The sequence below is a fragment of the Mustela erminea genome, chromosome 15, assembly GCF_009829155.1.
Source record: "Mustela erminea isolate mMusErm1 chromosome 15, mMusErm1.Pri, whole genome shotgun sequence".
Lineage (NCBI taxonomy): Eukaryota > Metazoa > Chordata > Mammalia > Carnivora > Mustelidae > Mustela > Mustela erminea.
The window spans coordinates 10,495,467-10,518,661 of NC_045628.1; the positions used below are offsets into that span (position 1 = coordinate 10,495,467).

A 23,195-nucleotide genomic window follows, 5' to 3' on the forward strand; every position below is an offset into this window, starting at 1 on the left:
GGTAACAGGCGGCAGGGCCGCGGCTGGAGGGACGCAGCTTCCGCTCCGTTCCGAGAGGCACCGAGGGGACTGGAGACAACTCCTCCCAGACAGGAAGAAGTCAGGCAGGCGGCCTGGATCAGGCACCCAGATCCAGCACAACCCCTCCCGGGGCGGAAGAGTCGGGAAGGTTCTCCTCCCGCTCCCGCTCCCGCTCCCGCGGCGACGCGCAGCCCCTCCGCGGAGCGCCGCCGACCGCGCGAGGAGCGCAAGGCAGAGCCCGGGGCAGGGTCCAGCGCCCGCCGACCGCAGGAGGCCGGCCGCCTGGCCCGCAGCCCGCCCTCCGCCCCGGGGGCCACGCTGGGGCCGCCCCTTCCCGCCGGGCCTGGCCCGGCCTCCGCGCCCAGAAGTCGCTTCCTGCACTCCCGCCGCCGCCGTCTGTCCCTGCGCTTCTCTCGCCGCCGACTAGCGCCCTCTGGCCCGACGTCACCGGCGCGTCCGCCAATGAGCTGAAGAGGAACGGGCTGCGGCGCGAAAGTGACCGCAGGAGCAGCCAATGGCCGCGAGGAGAGGGCGGGCGCAGGCGGGAGAGAGATCGGGGGCGCCCGCGCGCGTGGGGAGCTGCGGGCGGTGCGGGCGGCGCGCGGCGCAGGAGGGAGGGGGCGCGGCGGGGGGGGCGGGGGCGCGGCGCGGGCGGCCCCTCCCCCTGCCCAGCTCCGGGCGGGCGCCGAGAGCGGCCGGAGTTTCCGCGCCCGGGAGGGAGATGCGGCCGCCGCTCGGGCTCCTTGCAGGTAACGCGCGGGGCGGCCCCTGCAGGGCCGAGCGGCAGAGCGTGCGGCGAGGCGAGCGGAGTTGAGCGCGGAGCGGTCGCGGGGGTCCCCGCTCTTGCCGCGCCCCGAGCCCCGCGGGCCGGCTGGGGCCCGGCGGCGGTGCTGCCGGGAGTTGGCTCCAGGACCTGGGCTGCGGCCGGGGCCGGGGTCACGGGGGACACGAGCCTCGAGCGCCGTGCGCCCCGGTGTAAGCTGCACGCGGGACAATGGGCGCGGCGTGGAGGGTGCGCGCTCCGCCCGCCCGGACCCCAGACCCCTGCGCCCCTTGCGCCCCTTCCGCCCCGGGCGGTGGTCACCGCCGCCACCCCTGTCTGCCCCCACTGCGCGGGCGCTCCGTCGCCCCGGGGCGCACCAGGCGCCTGCGGCGCGTCCCCGGAGCGGCCACCTGGCCGCGGGGCCCCGCGCCTGGCCGCCAGCTGGCCGCGGCGCCGGCGATGGCTGGGCACAGCCGGGCCTCTTGGCCGCCTGCCCTGGGTTAAAGGCGGGTCCCCTGCAGCGCCGCCAGCGCCAGCTCCTCCGCGCTGCCTGCCGAGCGCGGCGGCGGGAGAGCCGCGTGCCACCGGCCGGGGTGCCCGGGGCCGCCGAGCTGTCACTTCCCCGCGCGGGTCTGGAGTTTAGGGAAGCCGAGCAGGTGGCGCAGCCGCCGCCTCACCTCCTGCGAACTCCGCGGGGCTTCTGGTCTTGTTGATGTTTTGACTGTGGGCTGTGTGTGTGTGTGTGTGTGTGTGTGTTTGTGTTTCTTTTTCTTTCTTTCTTTCCTTTTTTTAAACCACACACAAAAGAAGGGAGGAGTTAGGGAAAAAAAACAATCAAGCCAGCGCGCTGTGAATCATCACTGTTATCTCTGGAAGAGAAGATGGATGGGAGAATTCCTTGAGGAACGATTACAGTAACGACTGACTGGATCCCCTCCCTGTCCCCTCTCCCCGTAGTCCTGACCATGCCTGGCACACCCCCAGATGGACGTGGGGTGAAGTGATGCCGGCTGACTTCGATGGGAAAATGGCTACACGCTAGCAAGCTGGAAACTTTCTGGGACAGTGTAACTGGGAATGTCGAACCACACGCAGTCATTCTTGCTGTAAACCGGCGTGGCTCTCTCCTGGTAGTGAATTAAAAAGAAATACTTCGAGTAGCCTTTTTTCCCCCAGATCTGCCTGGCAGAGGAGGGCGGTGGAGAGGACAGGCTCGCATACCTTGAGGGCCCCAAGAGAGAAGGGGCCAGTTCAAGCACCCAAGATGCTGGGTCAGAAATGATGAGTGTACTTTACTCAGATTTCCAGAAGCACTGTCTCATCTCAGCCTGGCAGAGGGCAGCTTGCATTTGGAGGGATTGTTACTGATGAGGTAGAAAGGTGGGCCAGAGGCCAGCAGGCACTTCCACGCGTGTGGAGGAATAGTCTGTAGGAGGTCGCTGGTGCTCATGTTTCTGGGTGAACCTTTTAGCTTTAGTCGTACCTTTCTTGCCTGCAATCCAAGGCGGCTGTGTCACCTGTCACTGGGTCCCCAGGGTTCATAGCTCTGTTTGACTTTTGTTTTGGGAGTAGGGTCCTCGTTTGAGGTCTTTTTAACCATTGATGATGGTTTGATTTGTTTTAACCCTGACAGTAGAGGCTTCATATTAGAAGTTTTGCAAAACTGAGAATAAAGAGCCTTTTGCTTTGTTCCAAATTCAATTACTTCGAGGGCCAGTTAGTTCTGAACGGTCCAAAATGAGCACAGGACTCAGGGGTCAGAGCGACGGCTCTATGCCTGGTCAGACCCACTGTGGACGGAGCCTGGGGTCTCAGTGAGGCTCCCTTCTTTTCACTTCCTATGGTGAATTTACCATCAAGCCATGCGCCAGAGCCAGGGCTCCCTGGCAGTACTCCTGGAGGACAGGAAGGGGACAGTGCAGTCCAGGACCCGTCAAGAGAAAAAGAGAATGTGTGCCTTCCTCTTTCATGGCCTGCTCACCAAAGAGGTGGAGGGGCGGTCCATCTGTCTCCACTACTTCATTTTAGCAGAGCTTCTCTTGAGCACCAAACCCGGCTAGAAGCATCCCAGAACGAGGCCAGTTCACATTGGAGGAAGTGAGGTTGGGAGCACGGTCCCTGTTTTACACTGGATATACACCAGCCAAGTACACAGTGCTCTGGGCCCAACCAAAGAAGGGCACCCTTTTCTCAGTGATACCAGGACACCGGATGGGCTACTGCTGGCCTGGGTTGGGAACCCCATCCGCAGGAATAAAGAATTGATGGCCCCATCGGCATTCCCCAGATGAGAGATCAGGACCAGGCACTGGAAACCGGTTTCTCCAAAATAGTAACAATAATGGGAACTAAATGTTTTCATACATTCTGTCCTGTAATCCTTATGACAACCTCCCGAAGTATGCGGTGGTACCCTGTTGTGCCGATGAGGAACCGATCCTCAAGTTATCAAAGGTAGCAAGTCCAAGTCTGCCTGCCTTCAGAGCCCATGCTCTTAACCCCTGGGTGACATCCTGAGAGCTTTGCATAGGTTCTTAGCACTTTGGAGCTTTTATTGCATTTGCTAATCCACAGTATTTTCTGAACTATCCCAGTGTATACATTAGTCATCATAGCTTCAATGAAAAGGGCATTTTTTAGTATTTTACGGTACAGCAAAGTGGGGAGAACCTCGGTGACTTGAGAGAGAAGCTACATTAGGAGCGAGGAGGCCAGGAGAAAAGATTAAGGTAGAGGGTGAGGAATGGGGCAGACTTAAGGTTCCCTGATGTCCCTGCAATAAAAAGGGAGATCATTCTGCAATTGACTCAGCCATCCTGGTGATGCTCCAGGAGTCTGGGCCCAGCGCACCAGGGCACTGCCGATGTTCGGGTCCGCAGTCTGCTTTCCGTACATCTTGGCTGTCACTGGAGTACCAAAATGATTCACCTGTATTACAAATACTCCGAAATGAAAAGTGGGCCAGGACAGTGCATTTAAGAGCACAGGTTCTCTCTTGTTTCGGTATTCTTTTGTGAATAATATTCAACTATGTGGGCCTAAGACAGGTAACATCAAGACCAGCTCTGTGACCTTTCATCGGCTCCCAGCTCTTGTGCATTTAAAAGTGATGTGTTTTAGGGCACCTGGGTGGCTCAGGCAGTTAAGCGTCCAACTCATGACACAGCTCTAGGTCCTGATCTCAGGGTTATGAGTTCAAGCCCTGCCATTGGAGCTCGATAGACCCTTACTTAAAACAACAACAAGAACTGATGTATTTTCCTCTACATTAATTTTCCAAATCTAAGCACACTTTTATTTTCTCTGTGTTAAGTCGTGGTATCTTTCTAAACGGCATGGTCTTTGTGATTTTTCTTTTTTCACATTTTTGTTTGTGTTGCTTTGCTTTTTTAATAGCAGTTCCTTTAGCTGAAATGTAGACACCCTGGTAGGGGCCTGCATGGTGACCTGTGTTGAATTCGCCACTGTCACTTGGGTATCACCAGTGGTCTGTCCTTCTAGTGGAAGAGAGAAAGGCAGCAGATAGTCGCTGGACTGTTTCCCCCCAGCATTTGCTGAGAGTGTGGGTTACGTTAGGTAGGAGAAGCTCGAGAGACCCGCAGTGAGAGAGATGCAGAGCCTTACCGGGTTGTAACCTGGACCTCTTTCTGGCACCGGGAAAGGGCAATGTTGTCAGAGGATGATGTGTCCCATCGACTGTTGGATCTTTCTCCACATTCGCTCAGACGAAAGCCTATAGAAAAGATGCCTGTGACCTCGGGTGGCCTGTTTGGCTGACTTCTTATTGATTCCATCATCTGGGTATTCCCTTGGAGGCCTGGAAACAAATACATCTAATCTGCCTTCCCAGCCAAGGGCTCTGGGATTCTCTTCCATGTTAGCATGAAAGGACTGGGGAGCCAGGTCCCTTCCTAGTGCAGACAATAAGCCAAAATACTAAAGGGGATTTTAAGAAATGGTTCTGTGCCTGTGCTTTTTCCCTTTTTAAAGAAAGTGCTTATAATCATAGCTACCTCCCCTGAGCATTCATTAAAGCCAAGCAGCAGTTCTAAGCACTTTAGATGGGTATTTTGTTTAATGGCCACCACGTAAGGGAGAACAGTTTTCCCCATTGTAGAGGTTAGGAAACTGAGGCCAGAGAGGTTAAGTAATTTTTCCAAAGTAACACAGGATTGGAACCTGAGCAGTCTGAGCCAAACAGAATACTGGTAAATACAAACAAAGCACCTGCTGAGGGTGTAGGGGGATAGGGACAGATCAAATGTGACTTGCAGGGTAGTTTGAAATTCAGGCAAGTTCCAAGGCAGGAAGCTCTCAGGCAGCTCTCACCACTGGGAAGTTCTTATGCTTTGCTGAGTGGCACAGGAAGTGGACTCCAAAAGTCTAAGGACAGGTGACAAGCACAAGACCATAGAACTAATAAATGGCAAGACGGAGAGACAGCCCTTTCTGACTTAAACATTTTGTCTGTTTGGGAAAAAAGTTAAAACATAAGAGTGTGTTCTTAACTTGACTCTCTCATCAACATTGAAGGTCATAGCCTTACCTGGACTAGCTTCCCCCCTTCTCCTTTAAGACTCAGTTCAGCGCTTTCTGGACTAAGGTATTGTCCTTAAGTGTTCTCTCCTTCCTGTCTGTATGTGAACCTCTCACCTGGCCTTCAATCCTGGGCCTGCCTCGTCATCTGTGTTAAAACTCCTCTCTCTGAATTTTCACCTGACATCAATGTCTGTAACTTGAGAGACTGTAAGCTCTTTCAGAATAGCACCATGTTTGGGACACCTGGGTGGCTCAGTGGGTTAAGCCTCCGCCTTCAGCTCAGGTCATGATTTCAGGGTCCTGGGATCGAGTCCCACATCGGGTTCTGTGCTCAGTGAGGAGCCTGCTTCCCCTCTCTCTCTGCCCGTCTCTCTGCCTACTTGTGATTTCTCTCTCTCTGTCAAATAAATAAAAATCTTTAAAAAAAAAAAAAGAATAGGAGCATGTTTATACCCTAACACATGCACGTGCACGCACACACACACAAACACACAATGCACTAAGACCCAACAAGGAGTATTTATTGATTTCTCTTGATTGGAAGAAGCAACATGGCAACTTTTTTTTTTTTAAACTGGTTCAAGGACTATAAAAACAATTTGCCTTATGGGGTTGATATATACAGGATTCCCCCAAATCAGTGTTTTTTTCCTCAAGATAATCCAATATCAGAAACCCAAGGGCTTCTAGTCTCATAAATTGCAGATGGGCCCAGGAGAGTTTACATGTGTCCCAGGTGACTCTACTGCCCACAGAAAACCACAACTTGAAGTTTCCAACGATTGCATCCTATAAACTCGCAGCATCGATGGCCATGTAGTTCTTAGTCACTTAAGGGGCATGTGTCCACTGTGCGAACATTCCTAACAGTGTGTTTATGAGTATTTGTGTCTTGTCATTTTTCTTGTAGATTTCTAACCAGCATAATGCTGGAGGGAGAGGCTGGCAGCCGGCAGCTTGCACAATGGCCGAGCTGGACGCGGATTTGGACCACATCCTTCCATCTTCGGTTCTTCCGCCTTTCTGGGCTAAGTTAGTGGTGGGATTTGTTTCCGTCGTGTGTTTCGCGCGTAGCTACGATGGAGATTTTGTCTTTGATGATTCAGAAGCTATTGTTAACAATAAGGTTTGTATCATAACTCCTTTTGGGGAAACTTACGTTAATTAACCATTTGCCTGTTTCTCATTAATAATCAAAGTTTGCGTTGAGTAATTCTGTGTTAAACTTTGCTTCCGTGTTGGCCGGGGCCCCAGTAGAGTTCTAGATTTCTCACCTGCCTGGTCACATCTCCCCAATTTAGGGTCTCTTTTATTGTAGGAAGCAGGGTCTCCAACCTCTGTCGGACCTCAAGCTGTACCTTCCCCACGTGCCCTGTCCAGGGCCCCGGTCTACACGTGTATCAGAGCGACCATTTCTCTCAGATTACAAGGCAAGGAAGGGTGTTGCAAGGCATTGCAGACTAAGTGTTTGAGGTTTTATGACAGATTTGCAGAATTCTAGGCCACAGCTGTTCTCCCCGCCCCGCTAACCCCAATATGCATTGGCTGCCGTGATGGGCAAGTCTGCTCACCTGCAATGAGGTGTGTCCTTAGCAGCAGGCAGCGAGTTGGCGCCTTCTTTGTCCTTCGCAGGCAGCCGCTGGAGGAGGAGTGTGCCGTCCGCGGAAGCTGCGGTTCCTGCTCATTTCTCACTGGGAGACTCAGATTTGCTGACTTTGCAAAAACCCAGCTAGTTTTGCTCACCAGTGGGTGCTGTATCAGTGCAGGAAAAATGATCCGGTCTTTCACTAGCTAGAGATAGGGAAGATGAAGTAGGTTGGGGGGAAAAGAAGAAAAAGATTCAAGGGAACTCAAAGAAAATCAGACTGAGAAACTTGGACGTAGGGAGAGCCCAGAGGAGAAAGAATGCAGACAGGACACCGATTAGAGTCTCTCTGACAGCGCAGTCACTCAGCCGATGCTTTCTGTGTGAGCTTTAAGCAGGGAAGAGAACCTGGAGGGATATACTGATCTCTTTCTCTCGGGTGGATGCAACTGTCCCAGCTCTTCGCAACACTGTGGTTGAATGCTCTTAAAATTGCTCTTAAAAAAGAATCCAGGGATGCCTGGGAGGCCCAGTCAGTTAGGCGGCTGCCCCTGGCTCAGGTCATGACCCCAGCCTCCTGGGATCGAGTCCCGCACCGGGCTCCTCGTTCAGGGGGAGCCTGCTTCTCCCCCTGCCTGCTCTGCCTGCTGCTCCTCTCCCGCTCCCCCTGCTTGCGTTCGTCTCTCAGCTGTGTCTCTCGGTCAAATAAATAAAGATTTTTTTTAAAAAATCCATCAAGTCATGGATGCTTCCAAATGAGAAAAAGAAAGTCATTTTCATATTGAAAATGTTGAGAACAATTCTCTGTGGCCAACACGTGTTCTGTGGGGCGAGGGCAGGATAGGACTGGGGGCGACTCGGGCAGGTTTTGTGTTTGTAACATACCGTCTCTACTTGATTTTCTCTCTTGATGACACGGACTACAGCGTCCTTGATGTTTGCTTTTAATCCAGGATCTTCCCTGGTCATTTCCCTCCGGTTCACCCCGAAGTCACCGCAGCGTTCCCTTTGTTTTGAAACTGTGCTTAAAGGCAAGAGTAGCGACGTCTGTAGCTCTCAGCGACCATGTCACATCGGTGGCTTCGTCGGTCCTTGGCCTTTTCTAACAAGAATATGAGAATATGACTGAATTTTAACGCCCATTCTTCATTTCGTTGAGAGTTTCTTGACTTCTACTTTGACAAAGTGGGGGCTGTCCAGTGTCCCCTGAGGCCATATGTCAAAGAGCCCTGACGGACAAGGAGGGGCAAGGCGCGGGCTCGGTTGCGCGGGGACGCCGGGGCTGCGGTCATCATTCTTCTTCCTGCCTGGGCTAAGGCGGACGAAGCCGTTCCGTGGCTCCGCGGCACATCGTCCTGGCCGTGTTCTCTACAGCATCACGCTGCGCCCCTTTGTTAGCTCGCGAGCCCTCCTTTCTCCCTCTCCTCTCTAACCAGAGGCTCCGCTCTGCTCGTTGGCACGGTGCCCGCAGTCATGGGAAACAGGCTGTTCCGGGTTGTCGTGGTGTTAAACCGCTTTCCAGATGCTTCCTTGTAGTGTGGCGTCGCCCCGTTTTCCTCGAGATGAGGGTTTTCTTTGAGACAGTGGCGCGAGCAGGAATTTCAGGCACACGTCTTTTCCGTAAATCATTGGAGGAAAACCTGACCTTTCTTTCCCTAAGTGCCTGCTGTGTGGAGGCTCCACCTAATCAAATATTTAGAGCTTTGCTGGTGTTCGTTTTCTGCTCGAATAGAGGGAAAGAGCCTCCGCCCAGCTCCTTCACAAGGGAGCGGGTCCTTCTGGACCGTGCAAAAGAAGGTGGGCTTCCAGCTTCGGAACCGAGCCCACCGAGTGAGCGGGCAGTTCCAAGATCGTCGTGAAATACCCAACCGACCCTCGGAAGAGGGGACAGTATGCTCAAGGGCTCTGAAGCTGACACACAAGGGAGGGAAAATTCACCCTCAGAGTAGGTATCAGGTGACCAGCTTTGCCTCTGTCACCCAACCGCAAGCCTGGCCCTTGGAGTCAGTAGGCGCTGAGGTCGCGAATCTTTCCCGAGCTCCCCCACGGGCTGCAGACACCGGCTGCTCTTTCAGGCCGGCCAGGTTGGATGTATTTCTTTTTTTTTTTTTAAGATTTTATTTATTTATTTGACAGAGAGAGATCACAAGCAGGCAGAGAGGCAGGAAGGGAAGCAGGCTCCCCACTGAGCAGAGAGAGCCCGATGCAGGGCTCGATCCCAGGACCCTGAGATCATGACCTGAGCCGACAGCAGAGGCTTTAACCCACTGAGCCACCCGGGCGCCCCCGGTTGGATGTATTTCTGCCTGAGGTTTTCCCCACCTTGGGTGTCAGAAGCTGCAGGGACTGTCCGGGCTGGATGCGGACCCCGCTGTGGGACTCGGGGGCTAGTCCTGCAAAGAGGGGTGGGCAGGCTCTGCAGGGCGTCCAGCGGTGTGATTTGTGGGTGTGCTTCTGGCCACAGCACCCCAAACCCGGGAGCCCCCTGGGAGTCTGGGAGTCTCGCCCTCTTCTTTAAAGCATTCCTTTTTTTTTTTTTTTTTTTTTGCTTATGTTAATCAGAGTTGATTCTGGTTCATGCAACGGAGAGCCTTGATGGAAACGCTGTACTTAGCATGTCATAATTGCTAGTCCCTAAAATATTCCTGTTTAATTATGCTTTTAAAGAGAATATTAACCTTCACTTTTGTTGCTTACTCTATAGTGCGTGTCTGCCCCTTCTTGTTAGACACAGTTTAAGCAATTTCATTTTACATCTATTGTTTTGGAGATTTTATTTATTTATTTATTTGAGAGAAAGGGAGAGAGCATGAGTCGGGGGAGGAGCAGAGGGAGAAGAACAGCAGACTCCACGCTGAGCCCGGAGCCAGACGCGGGGCTCGATCTCACAACCCTGAGATCAGGACCTGAGCCGAAATCAAGAGTTGGACTCTTAGCTGACTGAGCCACCCAGGCACCCCTAGTTTTACATTTAAATGCTTCTTTAAAAGATGCATTTTTAAACATCTATAGTATAGGACCAAATTAAATTACCTTAATAGTAAGGTAGCTGTCGTTTTTTAATATTTAGTGATTTTTATCTTGAAAAATTACATGGAAGTTGTTTTATCTTTAACTTTCCTGTTTGGCTCATGATCAAAAATAATGTATGCTCGTCCACTCATGTTTTCACTGGGCTAATTTAGAGAAATTATCATATGAATATGAAAGGACTATGCACATTCAACATAGATTAAGCACCTCTGTATACTCCCCACCTACGGGATGTGGCCCGGGCCTCCTTGACCGTCAGTCCGGTGGGGCAGTGTGCCAGGCACTGTAAGGCCAGGGGCGAGATGCCTAGAGACCTCTGGAAGGGGAACAGTGTCAGCTGAGGAAGGTCACAGCTGGTTAAGATATGAAGGATTAAGGTTAAGATGTGAAGGTTAGGGTGGGAGGAACTGGGCTGTGAAGAGCTGAGGGGTAACTGGTGGACACCTGCGCGTGCCCAGCCTTTGGGATGGGCCGCAGCAGGTGCTGAGCACCCTGGGCTGGGGCACCCACATCCAGGGAGGGCGGCAGCTACCGTAGTGCTTGAAGCAGGATAGGGCAGGTGACCCAGTTTGCGTCTGGGAGGGATCAGCCTGGGAAGTGTGTCCCAGGGCGCAGTGGACCCGCGGGGAGGCCTGGCGGTGTGGTAGGTGAGAGATCATGGCGGTTGGGGCCAGGACGGGTGGGGGAGATGGAGCTCCCGGGAAGAGCTCACGGTGAGGGCTTAGACACGGGCTGGGGGAGGGGCCGGGACGCCTTCGTTGAGGACGCCTTCTGCTGCGTTCCCGCAGGACCTCCGGGCCGAGACGCCCCTCGGGGACCTGTGGCATCATGACTTCTGGGGCAGCAGGCTGAGCAGCAACACCAGCCACAAGTCCTACCGTCCCCTGACCGTCCTGACTTTCAGGTGAGGCGTGACCGCGCGGGCGGGGCGGGCCGCTGGGCCGGGCTCCGTGGGCTGAGCCTCCGGGTGGCGGGAGGAGCGCCAGTGGATCCTGGGGGACAACATGGTCTCACTCCTACGGGCTCCGAGAAGAACGTGCTAATCCCAGCTGTTAGGAATAGGTCCCGGGAAGGTGGAGAGAATGCGGGTGAGGACACCTGACTCCAGGGCTGGCTTTGGCCAGTGCGGATCCTGGGAGTGGAAGGATACGGAGGAGACGGGCGAAGGCCCCTGTGCGAGGATGGCGAGCCACCTCGGGCAGCGTTCCGTATTTTGCACATTCCGTGGAGGTGGGGCCTTTGCTGGGCAACACTGGAGAAACAACGTGAGTCAAGGCAGCTCGTGGCGTCTATTGCCATTGTGGGGGTTTTCCACTACGAAATAATAAGGTAAAAACCTTCCTACTGTTTCCGACTGTTACCAAGTCAGTGTGCGGAAACAAAATCAAGCTAAAAACGCTCTCACCCCCCTCCCCATTTGCGGGGAGGTAGATGTATTCAGCTCACCAAACCTCCCATTCCGAGCTGTTTCTCGGGAGCAGGAGGCACGTGGGAACGGGCCTCTGGGAAGCAGAGAAATGATCAATGGAGCTGCTGGCCGGTGGGCAGCAGGCAGGAGTAAGAGTCCCCGAGCACGGGCATGTGTTTTGTTGGGTGGGAGGCTGATGGAGGAAGGATCAAGGAGCGCCTGTGTTTTTGGACAAGCAGGTTTCGGGACTATCTTAAACCCGGGTCCCTGGGGGGAGCCAGGAGGAATGTGTGCTATGTGACCTCGTCTTGGCCTGCCGTCTTGCCTTTTAGCGCTTAAAAAATCCGTCCAGCTTTCCTTTTGCTTTTCCTCTCCATGTCTCCTGCTCCTCTGAGATGCTCTCGGCCTCCACTTTTCCCCCTGCAGTTAATTATGCTCTCACCTTTTCTTCAACCTTCTTCACTTGATAGGCATTTTTTATCTTGCTTTCAACAAACTTCCTCTTCTCCCTGGAATACTGTTACTCACCAGCCTTCTTCTTCAGGTGGTTTGTGTTTTCTCTGGCATGCTTCCACACATCTGGTGTGAACCCCCTTCACTTACAGGATCAACTACTATCTGTCTGGAGGCTTCCACCCCATGAGTTTCCACGTGACCAACATCCTCCTGCACGGGGGCATCTCCGTCCTCATGCTGGATGTCTTCTCTGTGCTGCTCGGCGGCCTGCAGTACACCAGTAGAGGCCGGCGGTTGAACCTGGCCCCCAGGTCGTCCCTGCTGGCCGCTCTGCTCTTCGCCACGCATCCGGTGCACACGGAGTGTGTAAGTAGTGTCCGTCCGTCTGGGGTATCTGTCCTTGGGTGAGGACGAGGAGCCTGTCACATGTTGGCTCATTCCCGCAAACAAGCTTCCTTTGAAGAGTCTCATTGCAGTAGAAAGGATACGAGGCTACACCCTGCCCCACACTTGAAACGATTATTTGCGGACCCAACAGGTCTCTCTCAAGAAAAATGCCGAGTCCCAAAGGGGTGGGAGGGGGGGCGTTGAGGACTTCATCATCACCATATGACGTGAACTCTGGTGATGCTTCCCGTCTCCCCTGTATGACCATCCTGGAAAGCGTAAATGGTGACTATTGCCCGGTTTGGGGTCTAAAGGCCAAAGCAAGGTCTTCAGCAGAGTGTCGGACTTAATTTCCCTACCTTCGCATGAGTTGTCTAGGAATAGAACTGACAATCTCACACCGAGGAGAGGCCCGCACACTTTGAGTTGCGCTGGGAAGGTGTGGGTCCCACCCCGCGCTGGGTGGTGGTCAGGAGCTCTCCCAACTTGCTTCCTCTCTTCTTTGCCGCCTGCATTCCTCTCTTCCCCTTGGAAGATTTGGCCCAAGAAGCCCAGGTTGCCCAGCAGATGGGGCACAGGGTCTAACCTGCTGTCCTGCGGGCTACGTCTTTATTCCACGGAGCTGCCGCTAAATGTATTTGGTGCATATTGTACTGGATCGCACTAAATCTGTGGGCATTTCAAATGAAAGTCTGCATGTTTGCTAAGTAAAAGATTCAATTTTAGCCATTCATTCTGTGAACATGAGGTACCCAGAATAAAATACTACATATTTCTTATTTCTTCTTTGCAACAGATTTCTGGATTTCATGTGTATTTAAATCCCCCCCCCATTTAACCAAATGTATTGAGCATCTTGATGTGAATTTCAAAATATTGAACAGAATTCCTGCCTTTAGCGTCTGCTTTTATTAAACTCTGTTTTTCGGTATTAAGGGGATTGTGCAGAGTTGTTATCACAACCTTCTCCGAGCATCTTCTCACTTGAAACCTTTTAAAAAAAAATTCTCATGTTTTACTTTCGCAAATTCAGAGGACTGACAATCTGGAAACTGCTGTAAAAGATTGATTGTAGACTATTTATATATGACTGTGACCAAATTAGAATTTGTTTCCACGTGAGTCCTCTTTATGGCTTAAGTATTTGTTGGGACCCAGAAATAGTGCACACGATCAGAAAAAAGGAATTTCTGGCAAAAGTACTGATTTACAGTTTTGGTCCTCATCTGATTTAGTGTGATCTTAAAGCAAAATGAAATAGTTGGATTATTAACCAAAGAAATGTTTCTAAAATTCTGATTTATTTTTCTAAGTCAGTTTTGTTGTTTTGGATTTTTTTTTAATTTAAATTTTATTTAATTATTTATTTATTTATTTATTTTTAGTGTTCCAAAATTCATTGTTTATGCTCTACACCCAGTGCTCCATGCAATACCTGCCCTCCATAATACCTACCATCAGGGTCACCCAACCCCCCACCCCCCCTCCCTTCCAAACGGTTCAGCTTGTTTCTCAGAGTCTACAGTCTCTCATGGTTCGTCTCCCCCTCCAATTTTCCCCAACTCCCTTCTCTCCATCTCCCCATGTCCTCTGTGTTATTCCTTATGCTCCACAAGTAAGTGAAACCATATGATAATTGACTCTCTCTGCTTGACTTATTTCACTCAGCATAATCTCCTCCAGTCCCGTCCATGTTGATACAAAAATTGGGCATTCATCCTTTCTGATGGATTTAAATGTCGAGAAGTTAGTTTCTAGAAAAGTTTGAAATGCCAGCAAGTATAACTAGATGTGTGCACACACACCCATGCCCCAGTTAATGCAGTCTGGGAACATATGAACCCTAAAATTCTACATTTGAAATATTTAAAAAGAAGCCAAGGAAATTCTCACTGTAGGAGAGAAGGGGAAACTTGAGAGAAATCTCTTCATGTCATGTACCCTTCTATTCCATCAGTCATTGAAACTCAAATTGTAAGAAAAAATTATGGGTGATTAAAAATCAGCATTCTTTTTTTTTTTGAGATTTTAATTATTTGAGAGAGAGCGAGCGCACGAGCAGGGGGAGAGGGAGAAGCAGACTCCCCTCTGAGTGGGGAGCCCAACACAGGGCTCAGTCCTAGGACCCTGAAACCATGACCTGAGCAAGGTCAGAGCTTAACTGATTGAGCCACCCAAGTACCCCCAAGTTAGCATTCTTAAAACAAATAATTTGCATGTTCACCATTCATTGTTCTGGCAAAGAGGGAGTGTTCAGTTTCCTCCTAGCTCACCCCCCTGTAATGCCCCATTCTCCACGTAACCCAGCTTTAGAAATAAGCAAAAAGCAGGACCCACGGAGTTAGGTGGAAGGAGCGAGCCCTCTGAAGGCCCCCCAGCCCCGCGGAGGGGGAGGAGCCCTGGGCGGCGGACTCTGGACCAGGGCTCCCCATGCCGCCCCCACACTGAACGGTGATCTAAGATGGGGACTGGGGTTGGATGGTTATTGTGCTTCTCTTTACGTTTATTAACGGAGAGCCGTGGCAGCGGGGGCCTGTCCAGGTTTTAGTAATATAAATTTCTTTGTATTAAATTCATGTGTCTTGTGTCTTTACACCTTCTTGATATTAGCATTGAGAATGTTTTCGTCCACTGCATATAAGAACCTGAATTTCCCAGTCTTCTAGGGTGTCTAGCCCCCCACCCTGCCCATTATTAAGGGGGTCCCGGGATTTGGGACTTGCCACTTTAAAACTGGGACAGTCCCAGGCAAACCGTGGTGCGTTGGTCAGTCTTCCCAACTCCCGGTCCCCAGTGGGTGATGAAATATTTATAATTAGTGTTTTTTGCTTTTCAACTGACATGAATGTCTCTCATTTTCAAGTATACCACCCCAAATCACTCTGGGGTATTTGTAGGCCTATAAGCCTAGGCATTAGGGGAGCAAGGAGAGCTAAGGGAGGGGTTGCCTGGCCCTTTGTCTGCGGCCATCAGGATGGAGACCCCAAGGACACCAATGCCACCGTAGGTTTTCCTTCTCCTCAGAGTATTGGTAGGGATTTCAGGTTGCCTGGATTTGGTATCAAAGAGGGAAATGCAGGCCTCCTTAGGGGTTCCGTCTGTGCACAAACCCAGAGTTCACACTGAAGGCATCAGCTGGGGAAGCACCCCCCCTTTCCCTCTCATTCCTTCTTGACACCCGGATGCAGTTTGTTCCTAGGCGGAACACCACTACCTGCTCTATGGCTTTGAGGGAATTGCGGCGATTTCTCTAGAACACCCGAATATGAGCATTAACGGTTACCTCTGTAGGGGCGGAAACATTTTCCCTTCTTCCCTCCTAGGTTCTTTGTCTGGCCTCGTAATTAAATTGACATAAGACAGGTTAACAGGAGAAAAAATTAATTTCTGGAGCCCCATAAAAATTGAGATTCAAAGAAGTGTCCAAAGCCAGGCACGTTTTCTAATGTGCAAAGAATTGTCAGGACAAGGGTTTGGGCTTGGGGTAGTGAATTAGTGAAGTAACAAGGGTTGTTTATATGGCTTTCTCAGGCCCTAAACTCCCTGCTTCTGGGGATGAGGCTACCTTCTACCCTTCTGATGGAGAGAGGCTGCTTGTCGTGGGAGAGATTTGTTTCCTGCTTTCAGGGGGACAAAGGATGGTCAGATCATCCTTCTGAGAAACTGACTGTTTTCTCAAGTACTTCTAATTCAAAATAATCAATATGCAAAGTGGCATATCTGAGGATGGCAGAGTCTGCTCCCTTTCATTTGTAAAAAAAAAAAAAAAAAATAGCCTACAAAGGCTACTGTAAAGACCTCTGCCTAGAAATACATACTAGGCAAATATCAGAAAAGAAAATAAAGTCTCTGTGTAGTCTTGCCCATTCCCCAAACAAGTGGACTCAGTACTTCCTTGGACAGCCCTTAAAAATGTTTTTTGGTTTTTTTTTCCGTGAAGTCACTTTTTAATCATGATGTCGAAAATTCTTTGTAAGGGCTAAAAACTCTTTTTGCTTTAAAACATTTGCCATACTTCTAAAAATTTGTTTCTCTTTATGTCCAATAATGTCGCATACATTGCATAAGGACTTGGAAGTATTTTCACCAATTAGCCAAAGAACATTTGTTTAGAAATAAGCTTATTCTGGCGGCACCTGGGTGACTCAGCCGAGTGTCTGACTCTTGGTTTCGGCTCCGGTTGTGATCTCAGGGTCCCTGCGATCGAGCCCAACATCGGGCTCTGCGCTCAGTGTGGAGTCTGCTTGAGATTCTCTCTCCCTCCCCCTTTGATCCACACCCCTGCCACACACCACACCTGCACACACATGCATGCTCTCTCTCCCTCTAAAATAAATAAATATAAATCTTTTTAAAAAAAATAAGTTTATCATGTTTGACATTCATTTTAGTACCGGTCTTTAAATATATTCTAGCTGCCTAGGTAACAGGTGGTTTAGGCTGGTGGTTTTGGCCCCATCCCTGATATTTACCCAAACACTTCCCTCCCCTCACTCATTTCAGTAAACCTTGTTCTCTGACCCCTCACCACCCCCCCCCTGCTTCTCCTGAGCCCCTGGCTTGAGGGACCCCTTTGGATGAGCTTCTCTGCCTGGGTTCGGATTACTCTGTGTTCTGCGAGGGTTTGAGATTCAAGGTCATCCTCGGGCCCTGTAGCTAGGCTCAGATGCAAGATGTCCTAGCTGGGGAGCCCAGGGGACCAGCCGTTCCCTGTGTCACTCACCGCAGTGCTCCGGAGCCCATACCCGCGTCTGGCCCTGAGCTCCTGTGCTGTTCCTTTCTGCTCCCAGTGCTCGAGGAAGCGCGGTCAGGATTCCCGCAGGGAACTCACAGTGAGCCCATGCCTGCTGCGTGCCAGGGGCCCCTCCTGAGTGCCAGGCGCTGCTCACTTTACCTGCAGCCCCGTTTTCCCGGGTGCCTGACTGAGTGAGCCGTGGGCCACAGTGTTCAGGGACTCTCATCGCGTGTTCATTGCACTCACGGAGTCATGGTACGTTTACCCCTCCGGCATACTGGCATGCTTAGTTCAGATCTGTGGAACCTTTGTCTGTCCCTAGCTTCCTTCTTCGGAGGTTTTTTCCCCGTGGGTGGCATTCACAGGCTGGATTCATCAGCTCCTTCAATCTTAACAGTCATGGGACACCTTGCATGGTCACACGCACTGCTGTCAGAAATGAGCGATCAGAATGAATAATCACCTCCAGCGTTTTACAGCTAGCCAGGGTAGCGGGAAATCGTCGCTCAAAGGCATTCTCTTTAGCCACTGCTTGTCCACAACAGTTGGGAATCGAATATAAATATAGAAATTTTCATGTGAACTGTATTATTCTGTTACCTCCATTATAGCTTAGTCTTTATTCTGTCCCACATTTCATGTCCTTTAAGAAAAGATCAACTTGGGGCACCTGGGTGGCTCAGAGGGTTAAGCCTCTGCTTTCAGCTCAGGTCATGATCTCGGGGTCCTGGGATCGATCCCCGCATCGGGCTCTCTGCTCAGCAGGGAGCCCAACTTCCCACCCTACCTCTGCTGCCTCTGCCTACTTGTGATCTCTCTCTCTCTCTGTTAAAAAAATAAAAAAATCTTAAAAAAAAAAAAAAAAAGATAAACTTACCAGCCATTGGAGTAATACCTACAGAATCCCAGGAACACAGGACGTTGCACGTGTCACATCCAAGTGCTGGTTAGCAGAGTGTGCCACGTAAGCCAGACCCACACTCCTGAATGGGATTCTCAGTCTTTCTCTGCCAGGAGATGTTTGGAGAACAGTTACCAGATGTGACGTGAGACACAGATTTTACATTGCTTTGTTATCACTAAGGTAAAGAAGTTATCACTAAGGTAAAGAAGAATTAAAGTAAAAAAGTTATCACTAAGGTAAAAAAGGAAAGGGCAGACGTGGCAGAAAGAAATGGGAGACACTTTATTCTATCTTCATCTTCCTTCTCAGTCATGTGTGAAGCGTTCTGCTTTCCAGGTTAAGCCCCCCACAAATCGGTTTTGGTCTTGAAAGGAGCAACAGTGACAGGGGTGGCTCTGCATGGTTGAACCTGTACCTTTTTCTCTTTGCCTGGTGACTTTTCACATTTCTTTCCCAGCTTTCCTGCATGTTTCCGGTCAAATTTTCTTTGCTCAATATTCTGCCCTTCAAGCTTCTAGCATTTTCTGTTGAAATCCACTTGGGGGACATCAGCACCAGTGTCTGGGCTCTAGGGTGCAGGGTGCTGTGGTGGGGCTCCTGCTCCCAGAACAGGCAGCAGTACAGTCATGTTCATCCCACTCTCTCGGAAGCAGCTAACCCAAATCTCAGTCCAAAGAGGAAAAAGAAAAACCAATTGGAAGATAAGACCACAGGACTGTTGCACAGTTATTTTAATAGATGGCAGAAGCTAGTATGGTTTTTGCCTTTCGTTTCTAAGAAATTTGTTATGTTTCCTAAGTTTAGGATTTTTTAAATTTTTTTTTTCATGAAAATCTTTTTTTCTTCTCTTTCTTTCAAGGTTGCTGGTGTTGTCGGCCGTGCAGACCTCCTGGGGGCCCTGTTCTTTCTGTTATCTTTCCTGGGCTACTGTAAAGCGTTTAGAGAAAGTAAGCATGATGTTTACCTTCTTAATTTTGAGATGGGAAATTATCTATGTATATAATTTTATCATTTTAAGAGAATGTTGGCCAAAAGGTTTCTCTTCAGATACGTGTTTACTCTGTTGCGTTTTTGATAATACAAAGTTCATACATTAGCATTCACACGGGAGCCTTCTAGGGTGGTGAGACCAGGAGTTTTTGCGGTTTCCTAAAGCAGCTGTGATCAATTTTTGTCATTATATTTGCAGGGGGAGAAACACTTTTGTTTACTATTCTTTATTAAAACCTCTCCGTGAGGGAAATAGAAAAAAGTCTAAAATGAACGAATAGCGATGGGTATGGACCTGGATTATGAAATTCTTGATTTTGTCATTGGTGCGGTATTAATCCGTACAAAGAAAGTCCTCGTTGCTGGAGTTGCAACGGCTCATTGAGTGTGTGTGTCGGGGCGTGGGGTGTGGAGGAATGGCCCAGAGCGACCCAGCAGGTGCGTTGAGGGAGATGCAGCAGAATCCCCGTGGGACTCTGCTCGGTGCATGGATTCCAGTCAGCCCCAACTCAAGTCAGACCTTCCAGTCGCTTTATCGTAGACACCAGATGCGAGGAATTCAGCGTACGTACCTGTCATGCCTGCGAGCTCCTGCAGAAGTTCTACATTCAGTTTCTGTTATCTGAGGAATCAGAAGCGAATGGACTGCAGAGCTGTCCTCATACTTCGCAGTCAGTGATTTCCGTCTGGGGGAGAGGCAAGTGGGGTGACTTCTTCTGGAATGTTGGAGTGGAGCCTTTTAAACAGGAGTGCCTGGACCTTGGCCTGCTTGAGGCTTTTCTAGAGTTTCTCAAAGCTCAGGTGTGCTCTAGGCTGCCAGGCCTTTCATAGGATTGTCATATACTAATATATGTACTTCGGTTTTTTCCATAAATAATCTCTTATTGATACTGAAGAGCAGACCGCTCATTCCGAATTCTCTGCTGGGGTCGATGAAGCGGAAATCTCAGGGTTAGTAAACAGAGGGACCCAGGGTCCAAGTCCAACCCGCTACCCCTTCACATGTGGCCTGCAAGCTAAGAATGAGTTGTTTTTTCCAAATACGCATTGAGCCATTACTACCTAATTTAATGACCACTACAGCAATTTTTAATAATGATTTTTACATGTTTTTTTACCGTTATAAAAACGGGGCAGTTTCTTTTTCTCCCATAATTCAATTTCCACAATACCTCGCAACCCTGAGTATTATAAAAGAAAGTAAGAAAAAAAAAATCACATTTTATAGATCTTAAATTCATCTTCAGCATTTAGCTCAACGGTTTCACCCTCCTCAGGAAATGGTTCTCCTACTAAACTCCTCCGCTAAAAGTTCTATCCCAGGGGTGGGAAGACCGTCTTCGCTAGCCCATGGTCATTCTTTTCTCGCTTTCCCTAGCCAGTCAGGGTTGAGCGGCCTCCAGCGGAAGGCTCAGACTGGGCAGCGTCTCATCTTCCCCAGCACGAGAGGACCCCTGAAGTCTGATGGGGGACCCGACCTGGAGAGCCTTGAGGGAAGGGTCCGGGCTCTGGATTCGGTCAGAGTCTGCGCTGGAAGAGCAGGAGGGGGAACGCGGGCCACTCTCGTGGCACTTGTGTGTCTTTTTGTGAGCTTTCTTCATTTTCTTCCCCATCTTCTTGTCTGTCACCATTCCTGGTCCTCCTGTGCCGTGTGCCGAGGGATTCACAGGAGGCAGTCCAGGAGCAGAGCGGGGGTGAGGACCGCGGGGTTGGCATCCTGGATACCCTAGTTGTGGCACCAGAACGGGAGCCACAGTGGGAGCTGCAAAGAGGCGCGGGTGGGCAGGGTGGGAGCCCCCGGGGCTGGGCCGCGGCCACCGAGCGTGGGGATTCCGCACACTACACTGTTTCCCCGGCCTGCGCTTGACTCGTCCTCAGCTCCCTGGTTTTCCACACTTTTAAATGGTTGGGAAATAAAAAACGATAATTACATTTTGTGACATACAAAAACTTACATGAAGTTCAGATCCCAGGGTCTGTCCATGAAGTGTTGTGAAACAGGCACACCCGTTTCTTGCCACGTTGTCTGGGCCGCTGCGCCCTGCCACGGCGGAGTTTCGCAGCGTCCACACGGGCCCGCTGGCTTCAAAGCCCGAGACGCTTCCTGCCGTGTCCTTTGCAAGGTTCGCCAGGCTCTGAGACAGGTGATTCCCAGGGTAGTTGTCACCGTCTGAGGGGTTCCAGAACTTTTTTCTGGATTGACTGTTAGGGGTTTCCAGCAGTTTTTACTTAGGAACGTAGAAGATTTTGCTATTAATGTAATAGCTGCCATTTCTTGAGCATCTACTGGCATACGGGTACGCAGGTGTCTCTATTTTTTCTCATTTAATTATGGAACAATCTCTAAAGTAGGTGGATTTACTTTCCCATTTTCCCGATGTAGGACTCGCAGTTGCAGTAACTTTGGGGGGCTCACATAGTTGTTTATAGCAGAACTGGGTTCACCCTGGAGTCTAACTCTCTGGATTCTAATTCATTTCAAAGCCAAGGCCGGCCGCCTTGTGCTGTTCTCCTTCCTTGTCCTCATTGGTCCGATGAGGCAAAGCTTTTCAAAACCGTCATTACCAGTAACCAGGAGGGGGGCACCTGTGTGGCTCGTCGGGTGGGCATCCGACTCTTGCTTTCATCTCGGGTCGCGATCTCAAGGTCGTGAGATGGAGCCTCGTGTGGGGAGTCTTCGGGGAGTCTCGCTCCCTCGCCTCCCGCCACCTCCCCCCGCATGCGCTCGCTCGCTCTCTCTCTCTCTCTCTCTCTCTCTCAAATAAATAAATAAACAAACCAGGAGACACACTCAATTCTGTTAACAAGTTGTTAAAAGATTAGGCATGATAATGTCATCACAGGTGTATTTTAAAAACAATCCTTTTCTCTTAGAGACACGGGCTGAAGTAGTTACAGATGAAATGGAATAACTTCTGGGATTTGCTTCCGAGGAATCTGAAGAGGAGGCAGGAAGCATGTTGCCAGACTTGCCAGAAGTCAGTAATTATTTAAGCTAAGTTAGGCGACATAAAAGTCACTATAGCGGCATTTCCCCCTTATTTTTATTGTGGTAAAATATACTGAACATAAAAGTGCCCATTTTAACCGTTTTGCAGTGTACCAGTTGAGCGCACTAAACACATCCCCCTCGTTCTGTAGCCGTCACCTCTGTCCACGTCCAGAACCTGTTCATCTTGAAAAACTGAAACTCTGTACCCATGAAACAGTGACTCCCCATCTCCCCTCCCCTAGCCCCTGGCGACAGCCAGTCTGCTTTCTGTCCAGAATGTAACTGTTCTAGGTACCTCCTGTAAGTGGAATCACACAGAGGTTGTCCTTTTCTGTCTGGTTTATTTCACCGAGCGCAACAGCCTCAAGGTTCTCGATGCCGTAGCGTGTGTCAGAATTTCTGTCAAGGCTGAATAATTCTACTACCGCATCTCATTTTTCTGTTTATCTGTCGGTGGGCTTGTGGGTTGTTGCGGCTACTTTTGGCTACTGTGACTAATGCTGCTTTGAACATCGGTGTACCCAATAGGCTTCCTTTTAACCCTTAGTTTTTCCCTACGAAAAGATTCAGGCAGGGTTGTAAACTCTTCTAGCACAGACTGTGTTGTTTGGATGTTCTAGGTATTTATAGTTATCTACCTTGAACGGCCATCTAGAAACTGTCCATAGTTTCCGGGGGTGGACTGGGGAGGGCCTATGAGGTTTTTCATTCACGGTGCCCCTCCCTCCCATCCTGCACAGGCTGGACATGGGGCAGATTGTCTTGGAGCACCTGTGCTCTCAAACCAACGGCTCTGCTAAGACACATACCAAGGGTGACCCCAGTGGCCCCAGAAGATACCAGACTCCCTCAGAAGTTGGTTACACCCAGCCACACCCTGCACCCCCTTTTGTTACCATTATTTTTTCATACTGAGATGAAACCATCAATTTCCTTCTGACTCCCCGTGTTTCTGATACAGCAGAGAGGTTGGGGACAGCTCAATAGAACAGCTTCCAGGACAGAGAATTTTGGTGGTGACTTTTCTTCCTGGAGACTGAAAGCAAACTTAGCAAGTGGGCCTGTCCACCTCTTCCTGGGTTGAGACCTCCCTACCTGTCATGATCATAAAATTCCTGAGGACACATGGCCCCAGGGATCTGGTGGGGGAGGAGGGGGGATGGAGGCGTGCACCTGTCCTAGCCTCGTAGCACATTCGGCACCATCAAGTGGCTCTTCCGTGAGACTGGATCTGAATGGGAGCGCGAGAAGGGGTTGGGGGTCCATTACTACTCACTGTTGTTTTGGGTTTTTTTTTTTTAATTTTATTTATTTGAGAGAGAAAGAGAAAGAGCAGCAGGGAGGGGGAGAGAGAAAATCAGGTTCCCCGCTAAGCAGGGACA

General features: G+C 50.4%; 1 protein-coding gene across 3 annotated transcripts in view; it reads left to right on the forward strand.

Annotated features, from left to right (window-relative positions):
- The first annotated feature begins 647 nt into the window (after positions 1-647).
- Positions 648-23,195, forward strand: part of TMTC4 (transmembrane O-mannosyltransferase targeting cadherins 4) — a 63,305-nt gene continuing 40,757 nt past the window's right edge. For 2 of the 3 annotated variants that reach the window (XM_032314391.1, XM_032314392.1), the window contains exons 1-5: positions 648-770; positions 6,234-6,449; positions 10,730-10,845; positions 11,955-12,171; positions 18,691-18,778. In XM_032314391.1, coding sequence (XP_032170282.1) covers positions 6,288-6,449; positions 10,730-10,845; positions 11,955-12,171; positions 18,691-18,778 — 583 coding nt within the window. In that variant the 5' untranslated portion in view covers positions 648-770; positions 6,234-6,287. The remainder of the gene's footprint in view (positions 771-6,233; positions 6,450-10,729; positions 10,846-11,954; positions 12,172-18,690; positions 18,779-23,195) is intronic. The other variant, XM_032314390.1, reaches the window with a different exon arrangement.